At 38.2% G+C, this 17,456-nt stretch overlaps 1 protein-coding gene across 1 annotated transcript in view; it reads left to right on the forward strand.

The window, feature by feature from the left end:
* Window positions 1-4,993: 4,993 nt before the first annotated feature.
* The window catches only part of map1b (microtubule-associated protein 1B), a 149,951-nt gene continuing 137,488 nt past the window's right edge, over window positions 4,994-17,456 (forward strand). Inside the window, exon 1 of the mRNA XM_028805657.2 lies at window positions 4,994-5,254. Coding sequence (XP_028661490.2) covers window positions 5,074-5,254 — 181 coding nt within the window. The 5' untranslated portion in view covers window positions 4,994-5,073. The remainder of the gene's footprint in view (window positions 5,255-17,456) is intronic.

A 17,456-nucleotide genomic window follows, 5' to 3' on the forward strand; every position in this document is an offset into this window, starting at 1 on the left:
ACTGAACTAGACAAAGTCCAGGCCTAAACCCCACAGAGATGCTTGCAGCAAAAGAACCAAAACAAGCAGGTTAGCATCAGAAACCTAATAATATTTCTGAATCACACCTCAGAGTGGGCTAAAACTCCTCCAAAGGGATGTGAAGGGCCGAGTCTGAATTACAGAAGCAACTGGTTAGTCATTGCAGCGTTTTTTTCTGAGACTTTTCACGTAAGGAAGACAGACATTTCAAGGTAAGGTAGTTATACTCACTATTCATGGCGTAGGAGAGTGGTAATTAGTATATACAAGTAAGAATGTCCCTGTACTCTGTAGATGTACCAATAATGACCCTACAAAGGTAACAAGAAAAGTTACTACGTGAAAGAGGCAATTACATTTTAATTTGGTGCAGACTGGTTTTGGATAGTTTTGTTAGTTCAATAAACAGAATAGGTAAAAAACAATATTTTTTCACTCACTTATCCTTTATCTAATATTACACATTGATTGAAGATTTAAAAACAATTTATTTTGAAAAATCCAATTTAAAGAAAGAAATCTGGATATCAGTGGCAAATCCTTTTTCATGACACAGTATACATAGAAAGTACTATTTCTGTACAGCAAAATCTATTGGAGCGATTTTCCTCAAAATCAACAAACTTCTAGCATTTTAAAATGCTTACCATATAACTGTGCCAAGTTTCATCTGGATTGAGTGATTTGCTTTTATCATGTCCAGAGTGTCACACCCTGCTGCACACACACACACACACACACAGAGACAGCTGTTCCTACGAAAGTGGGCATATCAGGTCAACTTAGGTTTGTTTTTTGTGTCACTTGTACCTTTCAGTCCTGGAATCAGCCCAGTCACTCTTCTCTGGACTTCCTCTAGTGCTGCTGTGTCATTTTAGTAATATGGAGACCAAAACTGGACACAGTACTCCCGGTGAGGCCTCACTAGTGTGTTATATAACTTAAAAGTAACATCGCTTGACTTGTACTTCACAAATCATGCTATATAACCTAACATCCTAGTGGCACGGTCTGGATGTAGATAGTGACGAGTCCACTACAATTCTGTGACCTCCCACTGTGTATTAAAATCTAACATTTTTACTTCCTACATGTAATACTTTACATGTTACTTATATTACATTTTATCTGTCTCAAATCTGCCAAAGCCTGTATGCTATCCAGGTTTGTCTTTTACAATGTAACTGATTCTACATCATCTGCCCTTCCATCTAGTTTAGTATCATCTGCAAACTTAACCAACTTATTGATAATATTCTTGTCGTTTTATGTATCTTAAAAAGAGCAGCAGCCCCTAGCACTGATCCCTGAAGGCCTGCAATTTTAACATCACCTAATTCTCAAAGACATACCCTCACCATAACCATTTTGTTTGAGCCAATGTTTCACCCACCTTCATGCCACTCTCTGAATTCTCCTTTTTTTTAGTTAGACTTAAGGCTTTTGCCATTGAAAGTTGTGTGAAGGTTAAATTTTTATGTAGCACCCTTTACACTAAAAACAAAATAGCAAAGCAATGATACAAGATCAGCCATACCACATGCATGACAGAACAGGTCATCCATCTGAAGCTAAGCATGTTCGGGCCCAGCCAATACTTGGATCAGAGACCATTTATGAAAAAGCTTGGGATGCTACTGGAACAGGTGTTGGTGAGACCAGAAGGGGCTGCTTACCCTGTGGTCTGAATGTGGATCCCAATGCCCCAGTGCAGTGATGGGGACACTGTCCCATAAAAATGGTGCTGTCCTTCAGATGAGATATAAAACTGAGGTCCTGAATCTGTGTGCTCATAAAAGATCCCTTGGCATCCTTCATAATGAGCAGGGGGTATCCCAATGTCCAGGCTAAATTGCCCTCCATGGCCCCCTAATCATCCCCTGTCTCTAAATGGCTATCTCTCTCCCACCACTTCACCACCTAACTGCTAATGTGTGGTGAGCATACTGGCACAAAAATGGCTGCCGTCGCATCATCCAGGTGGTGGTTCAAGACGCTCCTCACTCACTGAAGTGCTTTGAATAGTGAAAAAAATGCTATATAAGCATACAGAATTATTACTAAGATCTATGAAAATTAACACCTGAAGTGATTAGTAGCTAAAGAAAGCATTAATCTCTCTTGGACTTTTTTTATTTTAATAGTCTAATATTTATTTATTTTGTATAGGTTTAGTATTAATCAACATAAAAAAAAATTAAAAATTAAGAAATTTCTACAGATTATTGAAAATCAAGTACAAGTCAGCAGAAAAGGACCAGCTCCTTAAAAATGTCACAAAGACGGTCTTCATAAAGTGTACTTTACATTACATTCTCAGATATGCATAATTTAAATCCGGGTGTCATAGGTGTCAGTACCTACACTGGTATCATCAAGTGCAAGACAGCCCTACAGTCTTAAAAATAAAGGTGCCAAAGTCTGAGCAATGTCATAGGAGGACCATTTTTAGGTCCCAAAAGAACCATTCAGTTGAAAATTCCAGAAAAAAAATACTTTGTCTAGTTAGATTCATAACAAGTTCAATCAGTAACCATGAATGGCCGTATGCCATTCTAATTTGGCATGTACATAAGAAATGTAATGATTTACTTCATGAGGTAAAAGTAAATAATAAACAAGTACAGTTGTGTCAGATTTTATTAAATACTAAAATACAAGCTTCAGTTTTAATGTTTAAAGTCTGCTCTCGATTATAACAGAAACTGATAGAGGTCCACGGAGGGCTAGATCCCTAGTAAAGGACCAAAAATCAAAAATAACATCATACTCGTAATCACTGACCTTGAAATAGTCTAAAATGACACTAGACGTGCTTATATTTAAAATTTGTCATTTTTACCCTTCTGGGAGTGGTGCTTAGAGGGCTGGGACCACCAGTAAAGGATCAAATATTAAAAGTATCATCATATGTGTGGTCAGCAGCCTTGGAATAGCATAAAATGACAATCCACATGACTATTTACTGATCCTCATTTTTTTAGGAATAACATTGACGCCTTATATCTCATTGGAGGTGTTGAAAGAACAATTTCACGTTGGTTTAATTTTTATCATAAGAGTGTAATCCCCTGCACAAAATACGTATACAGCCCCAAAACGGCCCAAAAATGAGTTTTGATTTGGGTCTAGATAACATGCCAAGGAGCTTCTGAGAGCAGTCACCATTCAGGGGAGGACGTGGAAGTGGTGCAGAGCTACAACAAACTGGACAAGTGCAGTACAAGAAGGGCCAGAGTAGACTGCACTTCCTGAGGAGACTCAGGTCTTGTGATGTGGGCAGCAAGCTGCTGGAAATGTTCTACTAGTCCATAGCAGCCAGTGTGGTGTTCTGTGCTGCAGTCTCCTGGGGAAGCAACCTGAGCTCAAAAGAAGCAGAAAGCCTGAACAAACTTATCAGGAACCCTGGACACATGGGAAGGTGTTGTGGAAAAGAGGATGGTGACAAAATTGAACGCCATCATGAAATATCTCCTCCATCCCCTCCAGGAGGTTCTCGCTTGAAGCACTTTTAGCCACGGGCTCATTCCACCATAGTGTGCTAAAAGCCGCCTCTAGGGGTCTTTTCTGCCCACTGCTATCAGGCAGTATAATGCTTCCTCCCAATGTACTCATTAAGTTAATTTTGAAATATCTGCACAATATACAGTAGATTGATTGATTGATTAATTGATTGATTGGTTGGTTGGCTGTATTATTTGTCCTTTGAGAACATATCCTTGTTTTTTTATGTCTCTGCTACTGTATGAATCTGATTTTCCTCATGGGATTTATAAAGTTTATCTAATCTAAGAAGTGGCAAGACATCAGGATGAGTTGAATGGTACAGTATATCATACATGGAGGTTTTCTCATACCAGTAAGTCAGGTGGCTATGGGCAAAAAAAAATTCAAGTGACCTCAAAGCATTCACAAGTAATTCTTATGAACATACTGTAAAAGATGATAGCTGATTTGTGAAACACCAACAAGTTCCTGATTTTTCAAAGGATTCTGGCTGTAGACAATCACACAGGCTAAGTTCAAGTTTTCTTGACCCGGTTAGTGTCCTGCTAAGTAGCCTAGTGGGCATTACAGATTTGTGTTTTGTCCATGTATTAAGAAGCTTTTCAAAGCAAGAAGAACTACTTTCGGATGTAAAGAACCCTTCCCAGAATGAAATGGTCCTGTGTCAAGGAAAGGCTCCACAAGGACCCACACAACTTAGTAAAGTGCCATTTTAGAACTATGTAGTTTTAAAAGTTCTGGGTAACAGTTTAGAAATACACCACTGCTACAACAATTATTGTGATAACAGTAATACATCATATTGCCATATCATTGGGAGATTATTAATATTCTTACAGTTAGCACAACTATATGTTAAATGCACTCCAAAGACATGCTATTGGGCATTTTGTTATAATTGATGTGAGTTATGAATATGAGTGCATCCTAAAAACAACTGCGGGACAAATGGGCGCAAAGAATTGATGGCTGACTTATCAGCTGAAATTATTTTGTCTTTTCATCATGCACTGTATAAAGCAATTACAGAGACGCAGTTCACAAGAATCAAGTTATATTAATAAGTAGAAAAACAAATGCACAGTGTAAAACATTTTCCAAGTGTGGCGTTTTGTAAGTAATATCAGAAAAGCAAATAAATGACAAGTGGTTATTTTCATATCAGTTGTAAATCTTGACTGCGATAAGAACCCGAAATGTGTACACCAGTTAAAAGCTCTCACAGCTCCATTGAAATAAATTTTAACTGTAATATTTTTTACAATAATAACCCACTACAGGCTCCGTTTTTCCTTCTTTGGAGTTTATGCTACCTCTCTGTCCCCCCATCGCTTCCGGAGGGCTTGATTCGCTGCAGATGACATCAGCTGCGAAAAAAAAAGCAGACTGATCTCTAATGCATTATTCTCCTCCCAGGTCCTAGTCATGACACAGTGTCTGGGATATAAAAGACAGAACCACTCCTTCCTAGCTTACTCCGCGTCTGCCGGTAGCTGATTAGTTTCCACAGTTGGAGGCAGGCAGAGAGACAGAAGGGGGTTCAGGATGGCGACGCTTGTGGAAGTGGCGGACCCTGAGCCCACTTGTAGTAGCAATCTAATGTCTTCTTCATCCTCTTCAAGCCTTTCTCACCGATTTCTTGACAATAAGTTTTATCTGCTGGTGGTCATCGGAGAAATGGTCACAGACGATCATCTAAGGTGTGCCATTGCAGATATTGAGCGAGGTAAGGTGCGGTGTATTTGACGTACAATAGAAAAGAGAGGGTGGGCACCTGCTGAGCACTTGACAATAAACCAGACTGAAGCATCCCGTCATCACGATCAGAAACTTCAGGCTTCTAATGCATTTGTTTTCGAAATCACGGGATCTTGTTTCCTTTTTCCTCCTTTTTTAGGCACTTAATCTGGACAAACTATTGTGGTTTGTGATGGCAATTCAGTGTATCAGTCAAGTGATCTGCTTTTAAAGACCCTGCATAGTGATGCCTGCACGCGGCTTCTCTTTGTAGCAGGGGAAGTGTCTGCCTCATTGTTGCTGCTGCTGTCGGAATTGCCGCACCGCCCCTCCCAGTCCATTAAGGAAAATATGCTGGTGCTGCAAATCAAACAGATGGTTGCATCGCAAAGCTGGGGCTCAATATATCGAAGAATTGGGGGATATCTATGCCTCCGGGTCGTGGACACAAAAGGAAGGCGCTTTGGGTGACCTTACTGCGTTGCGCAGCATGTGCTACCTGCGATGAGAATTCCATGCTTCTTACTAATGAATCAGCATTTCTGCGAGCTGAGCGTCGCTCCTTTCTTCACTTCCATCCCCACCCACCTTGAGCGCTTTTAAGGGATTTGTGCCTCTATGCAGCATTTTTTTTAAACAAAGACGAGCTTTATTCATTAATTTTTTTTACAAATTAATTCTTTAATATCTTATACCTTAATGCAGATTTTACTACTTCAAGTCTAGCTTACGTTAAATAAAATAAACAGATATTTTGTATTTGTTAATTCAGTTCTATTAATTTGTACTCTACGCATAGCGTTAGGGGCTTTAATTGTGCACGGAGTCCTTTAATCAGCAGAGCATCCACAAAAGTAGAATCAATCTCTTGTGCGATTATACATGTGCCCATGAAGCAGATAAAAGGTTAACGGCGCAAAACGCTTCTAGAAGCTTTTGACTACAGTCTCGTACGTCAGATTTCTGTAGTCGGTATATCCCGTTTCATTCCAAACTTCAGTTTAACCCGAAGCTTTCAACCACCATTCATTTGGTACCCCTACGGTCGATAAGCAGACAAAAAGTCATTAAAGTGAACATTTACTGGCTTCGCCAGGTGCCCACGACAATGCCTTTCATTGCATGCACTTTACTCATTCATTCTTTCCACTTGGGATTTTTGCTCGTAATCAGCTACCGGCAAGTGGGCGTGGTCGAGTCCGCAGTGCGGTCCCTACGGAAAGAGCAAGAGGACATTTTCCTGCAAAGGGCGTCTCAAAGAACTGCGCACACGTAACTACGGATGTCAGCTCGGGATATGGTGGTTGCTCTATTGATCAGCGCATCGGCTCTCAGATTAGGTTCTGATCGTGACATCTTCTATTGTTGGGACCTAACACCAGCATCTTCGTCAAAAGGCAAATCAGGAATAACATCAGCAGTCAGGGTTTAGTGTGTTCAGGTTATAATGCTTTCTTGAAATAATTAAAACTATTAGTAGTAAAATTAAAACTACATGTAATTAAAACTGTTATGAGAAAACGCATTAGTGCATGACTAGTTCTCAAATAGTGTACCACTTTTCTGACCTATAAAACATTGAATTATTGCTTGTATAACTTGATCGTTCCCAGATGGCACTGTACATATGGGTGTGTGTGTTTCTTTTATTTATTTTTATTTATTTTTTTTCTTCAAACATGCGTCTATCAGATTAAGTCATCAAACAAAGACGACTATCTAGTCTAACGTCGGATCACGTGATTAATCAAATTCTGCACAAACTTAATCCTCATAAGAGACTTCTGATTTATATTCTATGCTGAAGGACTGGCAGGCTGGCACGTAGACACAGACATTAGTGCACATTTTCGGTTTTGAAAGGAATTTACAGAATGAGAGGACAGGCTTAACAATAGTTTGGGACACGATAGATTTCTGTCTCTTGTATACAAATTAGAAATTTTATTATTACAATATTCTAAGAAAATTGTTTTATACAAATAGCATATATAAGAAAGGCTTTAGAGTTCAAACCCAGAGCTGGTGGGTTCCAATATGCTACTGACACTGAGTGACCCTAAGCATGTCACTTCACCTGCTAGTGCTCCAATTGGAGGGATAAACCCAAAAGAAATGTAATCAATTGAATGTCAAATTTTGTAAGCCATCCTGGATAAAGGCATCAGCCAAACAAGTAAATGTAAATCAGTTTGCACTGCTGACTCATGGTGTCCAGAATTCATATTCCTTGTTTGCGTATGGTATATGTAGAGTTTCTGCTCTCCATATATGTGTGCTTGGGGATTTTCCACATCTTCAAAGTTGTGAATTGGGTTTATTGGCACTTCTAAATTGGCCCTGTGATGGACTGGCTGCTGTCCCAGATAGCTTCCTGGCATATACCCAATGCTGACTGGAAAGGCTTGGGCACTCGCTGCACTCTTACAATTAATGGTTCTAAAATGACACTTTACTGGATTACATGGTTCCTCATAGATCAACAAGGAACCATTTCATTCAAGGAAGGGGTCTTTCCATTTTTAGGCTTTGAAAAGATTCCTAATATGCATGGGGAAAAACAGAAATCTTAAATCTATAGTCTGCTACTAGGAGGATACTAAGAGATCAAGAACACCTGAACTCTGCCTGCGCTATTGTATGCAGTGGGAGTCCTTTGAAAATCAGGAAAATAGTGTTATTTCACAAATCTGTTTTCATCAATTCATAGCTATGTGTGGAATCTATTACAGATCTGAATAAATTAAGGTTCTTTCTGGAACCTTCATGTGGAATGTTTAATCTGGGAAACAAAAATGGCTTCCCTATGGCACCGCTCTGCAGAACTGCTCTGGCACCTTTATGTTCAAAACAGGTTACCCTGAAATGGATTAAGCATATTCGCAAATGTTATGTTCTACTGTTTCCTACAAACAATAATAGAATATGACGCTTCTGTTGTGTCAGATTTCTCAGACTGATGTCTCTGTTTATGATGGACTGGTGCCACACCCAGGGTTGTTTGTTGCCTCCATTGTTGGCGTTCTCAGGTTTTATCTTTTCCCTACAATTATTAATGATATTTCGTTATTCTTAGAACTTGTGGAAATTCTGATATGCGTAGAGACCTCGATGAAAATGTAAGCTAGCTAAAGTTTTGATTGTATCCAACATCAGAATTAAACTATAGATTTGTGGATACAAGTTCTTTTTTTTTTTTTTACTTTTTTAAAATATGGGTTGCTTGATAAATATTTCACTTTTGATTCAATTTATGTTTTTGTGTTTTGTGTTACTGGAGGTCAAACCTTTATTCTTTTATGCTCAAAATGTTCCCCATCTTTTTATTATTATTATTATTTATGGTAGAAATATGTGCCTTGGTTTGAAGTTCCTAAAATCTTTTTCAGCTGACATTGTGACCCTAATATCCTTAGTTGTGTTATGCTGTGGGGATTTTCATTTCAACTTATATTTGTATGTGTAGCCCTCTTCACTGGGTTTGGGGTCTGAGCACTATAATAATACAAATTACGTGGTGTACGTACATACAAATACAAATGAGATTAAATACAAAAAACAAAACAATTTCAAATGCATTCCAATAAACAAATGGTGACCATATAAGTTCATTAATATGACAGGTGAGATATGGACATTTAGCAATGGAGAAGAAGAGATGAACACAAAGAATGTCACAGTGTATGTTTATCTGTGTAACGTTTTGTCTGGCAGTCCTACTGTAAGGCACTAGCGACACTGTGTAGACCAGCACGGCCGGGTCCACAAGTCCAATGTCAAATTAACACAAACTGTTACATGATGACGCGCAGTTGGTCTTTTTTCAGTAGGATGACTCAACACTTTCTTAATTCAGCTGATTGTATACACTAGCAAACAGCCTGCTAAAGCACACTAGCACACTTTCCATGCAGATGCTACCTTTCAAAAGTTTGCACTCTCACACTACTCTTTACAAGACATTTTACAATGCACTGTATCACATAACTGCAAGGGCATGAACAAAATCCATAACGGCACTTCAGTAGCAGTATCAAAATGAAGAACAGCCGGGTCATTTTTCACAAATCTACGTTCACATATTTAAACTTACAGGTTAACAATTACCCAGCCACCTCTTTAAAAAGCCTTTTTACTTGAGCACAAAGGCTTCCAACATGATAAAAAAAATCTAAATGTAGGCTGTTCAGCTAGTCCTTAGTGGTGTTATATGTCGCATCATTTAAAATGCATTTTTCAGTTTAGATTTACTAATTTCCATGGATGAGTTGTTCACAACTTTTCTAACAATTTTCATATCTAATTAGGATTAAATCTCCTAGGGCCTATGCTGCTAGCATTAGAAGCAAGGTGGAAAGCATCCCTGGATGGAGTGCCGGTCAATTTCAGGTCACACTCCCATCAGGCCAATTTAGAATCGTCATGTAATGTCTGACACGCATCTTTGGGGTGTTTGACAAAAGCCCAGCGCACCCAATGAAATAAAAGAAGGTTCAAACTCTGCCCAGATACCACCTGGGACTCTGGGGACAGCCCTGGCCCATTTAGGAAACCCTTTTACCCCAAAATGTACAGCTTATAAGAAATGTAGTGTTCCCAAAGGTTTTACGATATCTAGACATTTTCTTTATTTGTAAATGTTATTCTCTAAATATTTAAAGAGTCTGTCCGTCCGTTTTCTGTCTAATGCAGGGTTACAGGGAGCTTGACACAATCCCAATAGCATTGGGTAAAAAGTAGATACTGACCGCCCATGGATGACGCCACTCTCACACTGGGTCCGTTGTAGAGAGACCAGTTAACCTCCGATGAATATCAGCAGAAAACCACAGAAAGCCCACCCAAATATGAGAGACTGTGCAGAGTCTACATAGATAATGACCCAGAACTGTACAGCATCAACATAGCAGTACTACCCATATTTAAAATGTAATGATCTTTATTTTATCCTCCCTTTGTTTCTTCTTGACACATTCTTATGGTCTACTCCTAAAACTTCAAGTAAGTAGTAAAGCCTGAGCAGCTCACAGAGCAAATTACTTTGGACTGTTTGGCAGCTGAGGGCCAGAACAGTAAATGAGTTTATCTGGAATGCTAAAAGTAACACCAACCAGAATTTACAAGGAGCAAATAACTTGGCGTCACACTGAGCACAAGCAGAGGGAAGGGTCCTCTTAAGAAATTAACTCTTGTCAGTGAAGACACTTCATAAAACACTGATTCAATCATTTCTCCAAAATTGCTTATTTCACTAATAGGGTCATGATTGGCCAGGGTCTATTTCTATAATTATGCCTTTATTTTATTATTTTCTTTACAGTTTCATTTTGAGTGTATTATGTGTAGCCATGTGAACGCAGTGGTAAAATCTTGCTTTTTCCAGTTGAGGTGGCTGTCAAAAATCAAGCCTGTTTTGTCTAAACACAACCTTGAAACAGTGATATGTGCTTTTATAACCTCTCATCTAGATTACTGCAATGTACTTCTTTTTGGAATTAGGCAGGCCTCAATTGTTCACCTACAGCTGCTGCAAAATGCCGCTGCTTGATTTTAACTGGTACAAGCAAACATGAGCACGTTACCCCAATTTTGGCTTCCCTTCACTGGCTTCCAGTTAGTTTTCGAATCCATTTTAAGATCCTTGTATTTGTTTTAAAATCCTTTAATGGTTGTGCCCCATTTTATTTGTTGGAACTGCTGCACCCTTATGTATCGTTTCGCTCTTTCAGACCAGCAGACCAAATGCTTTTACTTGTTCCTAAGACATGATGCAAACTTAGAGGTGATTGGGCTTTTTCAGTTGCAGCTCCAAAACTCTGGAATAATTTGCTGTGGCACGTTAGGCAGGCCGTGGTGGGTTGGCACCCCCGGGACTGGTTCCTGTCTTGAGCCTTATGTTGGCTGGGATTGGCTCCAGCAGACCCCCATGACCCTGTGTTTGGATTCAGCGGGTTGGAAAATGGATGGATGGATGGACGTTAGGCAGGCTCCTTCACCTGCTGTCTTTAAATCTTACTTAAAAACACACTTTTACTGCCTAGCCTTTAATCCAGTATATGCTGACTATCTGTGTACTTTTTATTATGAATTTCTTCAGCTCTTATGTGTTTCTGTTTCTTTCACCCTTTGGTTATTGTGTGTCTGATATGTTAGGTTTTATTGTACAGCACTTTGGTCAGCCTTGATATTGTTTTTAAAGTGCTTTATAAATAAATAAATAGTTTTTGTATGTTGGCAGCTGGAACACTTCTTTAATGGCACTTCACTGGAGTGTGTGGTTCCACGTAGAACCATTGCTTGACAAACAATTCTGGGAAGAGTTCTTTGGGCTTGAAAATTGAAAAGTTTCCTAATATGTGGACAGAGCAGAAACCTTTTATTTATTGTAGGCTACTAGTAGAATACTGATAGATCAAGAAAACATGAATTTCGCCTGTGTTGCTGTATGCAGCCAGAGTCTTTTTAAAATCAGAAACCCATTGGTACTTCACAAATCTGTTACCATCTATTTATGATTACTTATGGAGCCCGTTACAGATACTGTATACATAAATAAAGGTCCTTTCTGGAACCTTCATCTAAATGGTTCTTTTAGTACCCAAAAATGGTTTCCTTGTGGCATCTCTCTAAAGAACCCCTTTGGCACCTTTATTTTTAAGACTATGGAGCTGCTTCCTTTAATTTTGAAGAGTCAGTCAATCTGTCTATCTATAGTGTCCTCCATAATGTCTGGGATAAGGACACATTTTTACTTGATGTACCCCACTGCTCCAAAGTTTAAAATTACAAATCAAACACTTCAAACATGATTAAAGTGCACATTGCAGAATTTAATTTATTGGGATTTGTGTACATTTTGGTGACAGTGTAACCGGTCTCCACCGCACGTGCCATACTGCTGTGTCCTGGCCTTGGATTCGATTAACGCTCAAAGCTTCTGCGTTGTGATATGTGTGCAACATGCTGTACAAACCACCACGAAGAAGTAATGCAAACACCCTTGATTTCTTGATTTTTTTTTTATTTTTTTATTAACAGTCTGAAATATTAAAACAGAGGACATAACAAATGACTATTCGAGCTCCGTGATTCCTCCTCCTGTCACAGTAACCCAGCGAATACACAGAGGCTCACACTGGTGACGTAATATTAACACAATAAACGGAGTAGAGAAATATAACAGGAACACAACAGGCAAACATACAACACAATGAATGTTATCAGGATTTAGTGACGCTCCAAACAACTAAACTTATTATTTTAAACACCTGTTACAACAACATATACAGAATGACAAAACTTTTTTTTACATTGTCCCACCATTTCAGGGCACCATAATGTTTGGGTCAATTGGTGTCACCAGTGTTTGTGATTATTCAGCTTTTCTTCATTGCTTCATTAGCAGAGGTGTAAATCAAGGAAAAAATATGTTTTTGTCCAAAACTTCTATCTATCTATCTATCTATCTATCTATCTATCTATCTATCTATCTATCTATCTATCTATCTATCTATCTATCTATCTATCTATCTATCTATAAGAAAAAATATACAATATGATGAATAAATACAATTATCCAAAATATATTTAACTTAACAATTTGAGAAAAGCATAGGGTCAAGTGGGTGAAAATCCAAATATAAATGGAGCATGAGCCTTATCTTCACGACCCGTCCAGGAGCCCTGTTCCATCTACAGTCCTTGACTGGTGAATTTCTGCCATTTCTTATAGCGACATTTCATGTCGCTATGTTGAACAGAATAAAACATGCTGTGTTTGAATGCGTTTAGTTCAGCACAACTTCTCCAGTCCACCACTGGGGGGTCAACATGGCTTTTTACTAATAATCCTACCTGTGTTAATATCCTTTGCTTTACAAATAAATGTCAGCTTTTTGATGTTTCTCCATATAACCCCTTCAGTCATTGACATCTCCAAACAGAAGGCCACTATTAAATGAAGCAGAAAATGAATACTAGGAGGGAAATTCTGGAAAAGTGCTATCTGTTTCCTGTACGCCTGGAGGCATTTCAGAATGAGATAATGGAGATACCTTTTACTACTTAATTACACAAGAACAGTGCTTGAAAGAGTCCATTCTCATGAGGTCTAGCAAAGAAGTAGTGTTGAGTAGCAAGTAAACCAAGGTACTTATAGTGCTGGACTTTTTAATAGCCATTTTATCCTCTTTTTATGATAACATTTTAAATATTAGCCAAGTGAAGTGCATTTTATGTGAAGTCTTTCAAAACAAGATAAAAGGAAGACAATAATAGAGATCTCAGACAAGAAATGAAGAATTTAAACAAATCTGGTTTGCATGCCTACAATAAACAAGCCAATAAAATACTACAGGTAGCCTACTGACCTATAATTTTCTGTTCTCATTTTAAACTGCTTTTGTCTTCAATAAGAATCAGAAATAACTCTATATTTTAAAGCTTCCTTGCCTCTAGCTTCAATTAAGAACAAAGGCATGTCCAGGAGCATTAGATAAATTAGTGAAATTGTAAATAATTTAGAAGCAAGAGCACAAAGAGATCCTGGGAAGATGAGAGCTGAGTGATGAAAGCTTGTTTCCCCTACATTTATTGTGACTACAGCCCGACTTCTCTAAAAGTGGACTGGATGACTTGACACAGGGCGGTGGTGGTGATTTTGGCACTGAAGTAACATGGGTACAGTGATGGGGGCTGTCTTAGTGAGCTGTATTTGGAATTCCTTTTTATATTACATACCCATTTGGTGTCCTCTGTGGATGTCAACATAATTCTTAGGGGACTGTGTAGCCGGTGATGCTGTTAATCTCCTGAGGTGCACGTGGTCAAGTACAAAAGCAATTATGGCGTGAGCTGTTGTGTTGTATTAGTAAAACTTCTTTTCATTCTAGTCTTAGTTTTCCATTTACAACTAAATCATATCAAGATATTTTTTTTCTGATCAGTCACATGCCTTTGATATTTAGTGTTAAAATTATGAAAATTTACATCATCTAGAACCTGTACTGAGCTGAGCTAACCCATCTCTGAGGAGAGCAGTTCAGTCCTGTATGGTTTTAAAGTGAAAGAAGGCAATCTGAAACAAGCCACAGTTTAAGCATGAAATACTGAAAGAAAATGACCTTCTGTACATGCGTAATTTAATGGTAGTGGTGCTGTTTAATCCTTCATCTGCAAAAGAGAATTGATTCAAATGCTATCTGTTGGCACTTTGGTAGCGCTATTGCCTCACAGTGAGGAGACCAGGATTTACATCCCTCTGCGTGGAGCTTATATGTTCCCCCCTTGGCTTTATGGGATTCCTGCAGGTGTTCTGGTTTTCCAAACCCTGCAGATAAGGTGGATTGGCCCCAGTGTGTGTGTGTGTGTGTTCACCCTGTGATGGACTGGCGCCTCCTCCAGGGATTGTTCCAGCTTTGTGCTCTGTGCTTGCTGATTAGGTGGATTGACCCTAGTGCGTTTTTGTGGATAAAGCAGGTTTAGAAGATGGATGGATGGACTATCTGTTGGGGATGCATGCTTAACTCTCCGGTTTTCTAGCCTGCATATGTACAATATTTTGTGCTGAGTTAAGGAAAACGAAACCGTAATACTGATGCAGTGTAAAATGGGGATAAAGTATTACATTTGTTATTTTAGAAACAAAAGTCAATCCTATTATGGTAAATTCAAGAGAATTTCAAAGTAGCCTTCAATCCAAGTGCAGCACTGTAAAATGTTTCAAAAGAACTCTAATATTCTTTCCAGTCATAGCTATAAGTTTCTATATTTTTTGCCTAATTTTCAACAAATCATTTTAGTCATTTTGTTAATTTATCTTGAAATTGGCTGGTGGTAGTCCTTACACGTTTCTCAGTCACATGATAGCAAAGACAGTGCCTTAAAGCAACATCTCCAATCCTTTTTTGTTATAATTAATCATTATATTGTCTTTTTATTTTCTGGTGGCAGTTACACAAGAAATCATTTTCAAAATTTACTTTCTTTAGAATTGCCATCTTCAAATACATATTGTAACAAAGAAATCCAGACATGACAAAAAGGTGAAGCAGGCACAGATGAGTCTCACCCCATGGCTGCAAGTCCCCAAACTGCTAGCAGCTGGCTGCGGCCTACACTGGCCTAACAATAAAGCGCTTGCCTTTAATGTTCAAAATAATAGTGATGACTCAAAATGCCCAACAAGGCATTTGTAAAAACTCTGGCTTGTAACTAAAACTGCAAAAGGAATCTTTACAAATGGAATGTTTTCTGAAAAAAGTCACAAAAGTAGAACAAAAAAAAAAGCTCAGAAAGAGTTATCGAAATGACAATCGAAAAATAATAAGACCCAATACACTAATCTAAAGGCACAATTCTGGAGACTGAAGCAAAATAATAAAAAAAAGAAGAACCAAATGGAAAATCTTTACTTACAGTAACTCCTTACAAACTCAATGACCCACTACCGGGTCCTTCTTTCTATCTAAGTTTCAAAGCCACAGGGAGGTCTCAGCAGCAGTAACATCAGGGTGAATCCACCTCTTGGGATTCCATCCACAAAGAACAAGGAATGGACACCATTTTAAAAAGACAGTACATAATAAACAAGTAATAAATAAAACTTACAGAAATAGCAGAACAATAATACACTAAAAATTAACAAAAACAAAATGAACCCGAGATAAATACAGACAAGAATAAAAACCCTGGTTGTAAAATAATAATAATGCTTTAGTGTATGTGACTCATTAATGGTGTCTAACCATTACTTAACCAGTACTTAAAGTGGTTTTTGAATAATTTATGTATGGCTCTTATACAGTATTCATAATGTTACGTATTTCTGAATGAATTTAATTCTTTCACATTGTTACAGCCTTGGTCAGATTTAGCTAGAATAGAGTGAATTGGAATAAATGTTAATTTTTAGTTTATTTTTGTTAAAAGCAGCTTGTCCCTTAATACGTGAAGCAGCAGCCTATCTGTCTTATCCTACTAGAAAGGGTTAAAGTAAGGAACTTACAGGACACACTCATGTTACACCCCCACACTGGGCAAGTTTAAAGTTGGCAGTGAGCCTAATGCAGGAGTGCAGGAGAGGAGACTATGGTCAGTACAGGACAGGAATCAAGCTGTAAAAGGTATCAAGAGCATTCCCTTTATATTTGGAACGATTGCCACATTTTTATGGCCATTTAAGGTGGGTACTCTAGCCAGTTGTCCTTGGTGCAAATGGAAGTAAATTTGGAGTCAGGAAGAAGATAGACCAGGATTAGTGGATAGAAGGAGTTACAGGGAAAAGGGAGTGTTCTGGATTGTGTTAGTAGTGGATATGTGCATTAAGGCACTCCATCTGATAGTGCTTGCTTTAGGTTCTCTTGTATAATGTGTCCCTTCTTATTTAACAAATCTCCTTTGATTTAATCTATTTCAGTCTAATTTGAGCCATTCCGGGTTTATACCGGTATGCTAAGAAATGTGCTGGTACTTTATGTTTAAATTGGAAGAGGCTCACTTCAAGTACTGTTCTTATAGCATATTTCATACATTGGATGCAGATCAAGATGCTTTGAAATTATTTTAAGGAGAAGAATACTTGTTGAATCCTTTAGTCTATTTAGACACACACAAGTAAGAATTTTAATGTACTCTGTACACTTATTAATGACTTTAAAAAGCAATAAACATACAATATATAGTTATCTTGCCATGGTGGTGAAAACATATTATTCTGTGGTCCTATTTCAATAAAATGTGTTTTGCTTTGACATGCATGTGACTTTTCCTCTGCAAACACAGTCAAATGATAAGTGTGGTCAGCGTTTATCCATTCAGGGTCATGATTTATTGTAAATCAACATTTGATTTCTGAGGACAATGCTGACATGATTGACTGTGGCTCTGCACAATATATTATGAAATTAAAACTGAAGTCATCACTGAATGAAAAGGAAGGGGCTAGGACAAAAGTTGTAGGCTTATTTTTCATACAAAGTGTAAATATGCAGCAATATTTACAGAGAGGCTCTGTTTCCAGGAGGAAATTAAAGGGGTGGCATGTAGACAGATGCAGTTTAACTCCATGATTTTGGTGTTCTTTGCTAAACTGTCATGGTGATCAATATTCTGCAAGCAGTCAAACATGTGCCAACTAAGTAAAGCTTTTGTGAAAGTTGTTTTATTACTTTTGTTCTTTGGTTTTATAAATG

Source organism: Erpetoichthys calabaricus, chromosome 7, assembly GCF_900747795.2.
Source record: "Erpetoichthys calabaricus chromosome 7, fErpCal1.3, whole genome shotgun sequence".
Classification (NCBI taxonomy): Eukaryota; Metazoa; Chordata; class Cladistia; order Polypteriformes; family Polypteridae; genus Erpetoichthys; species Erpetoichthys calabaricus.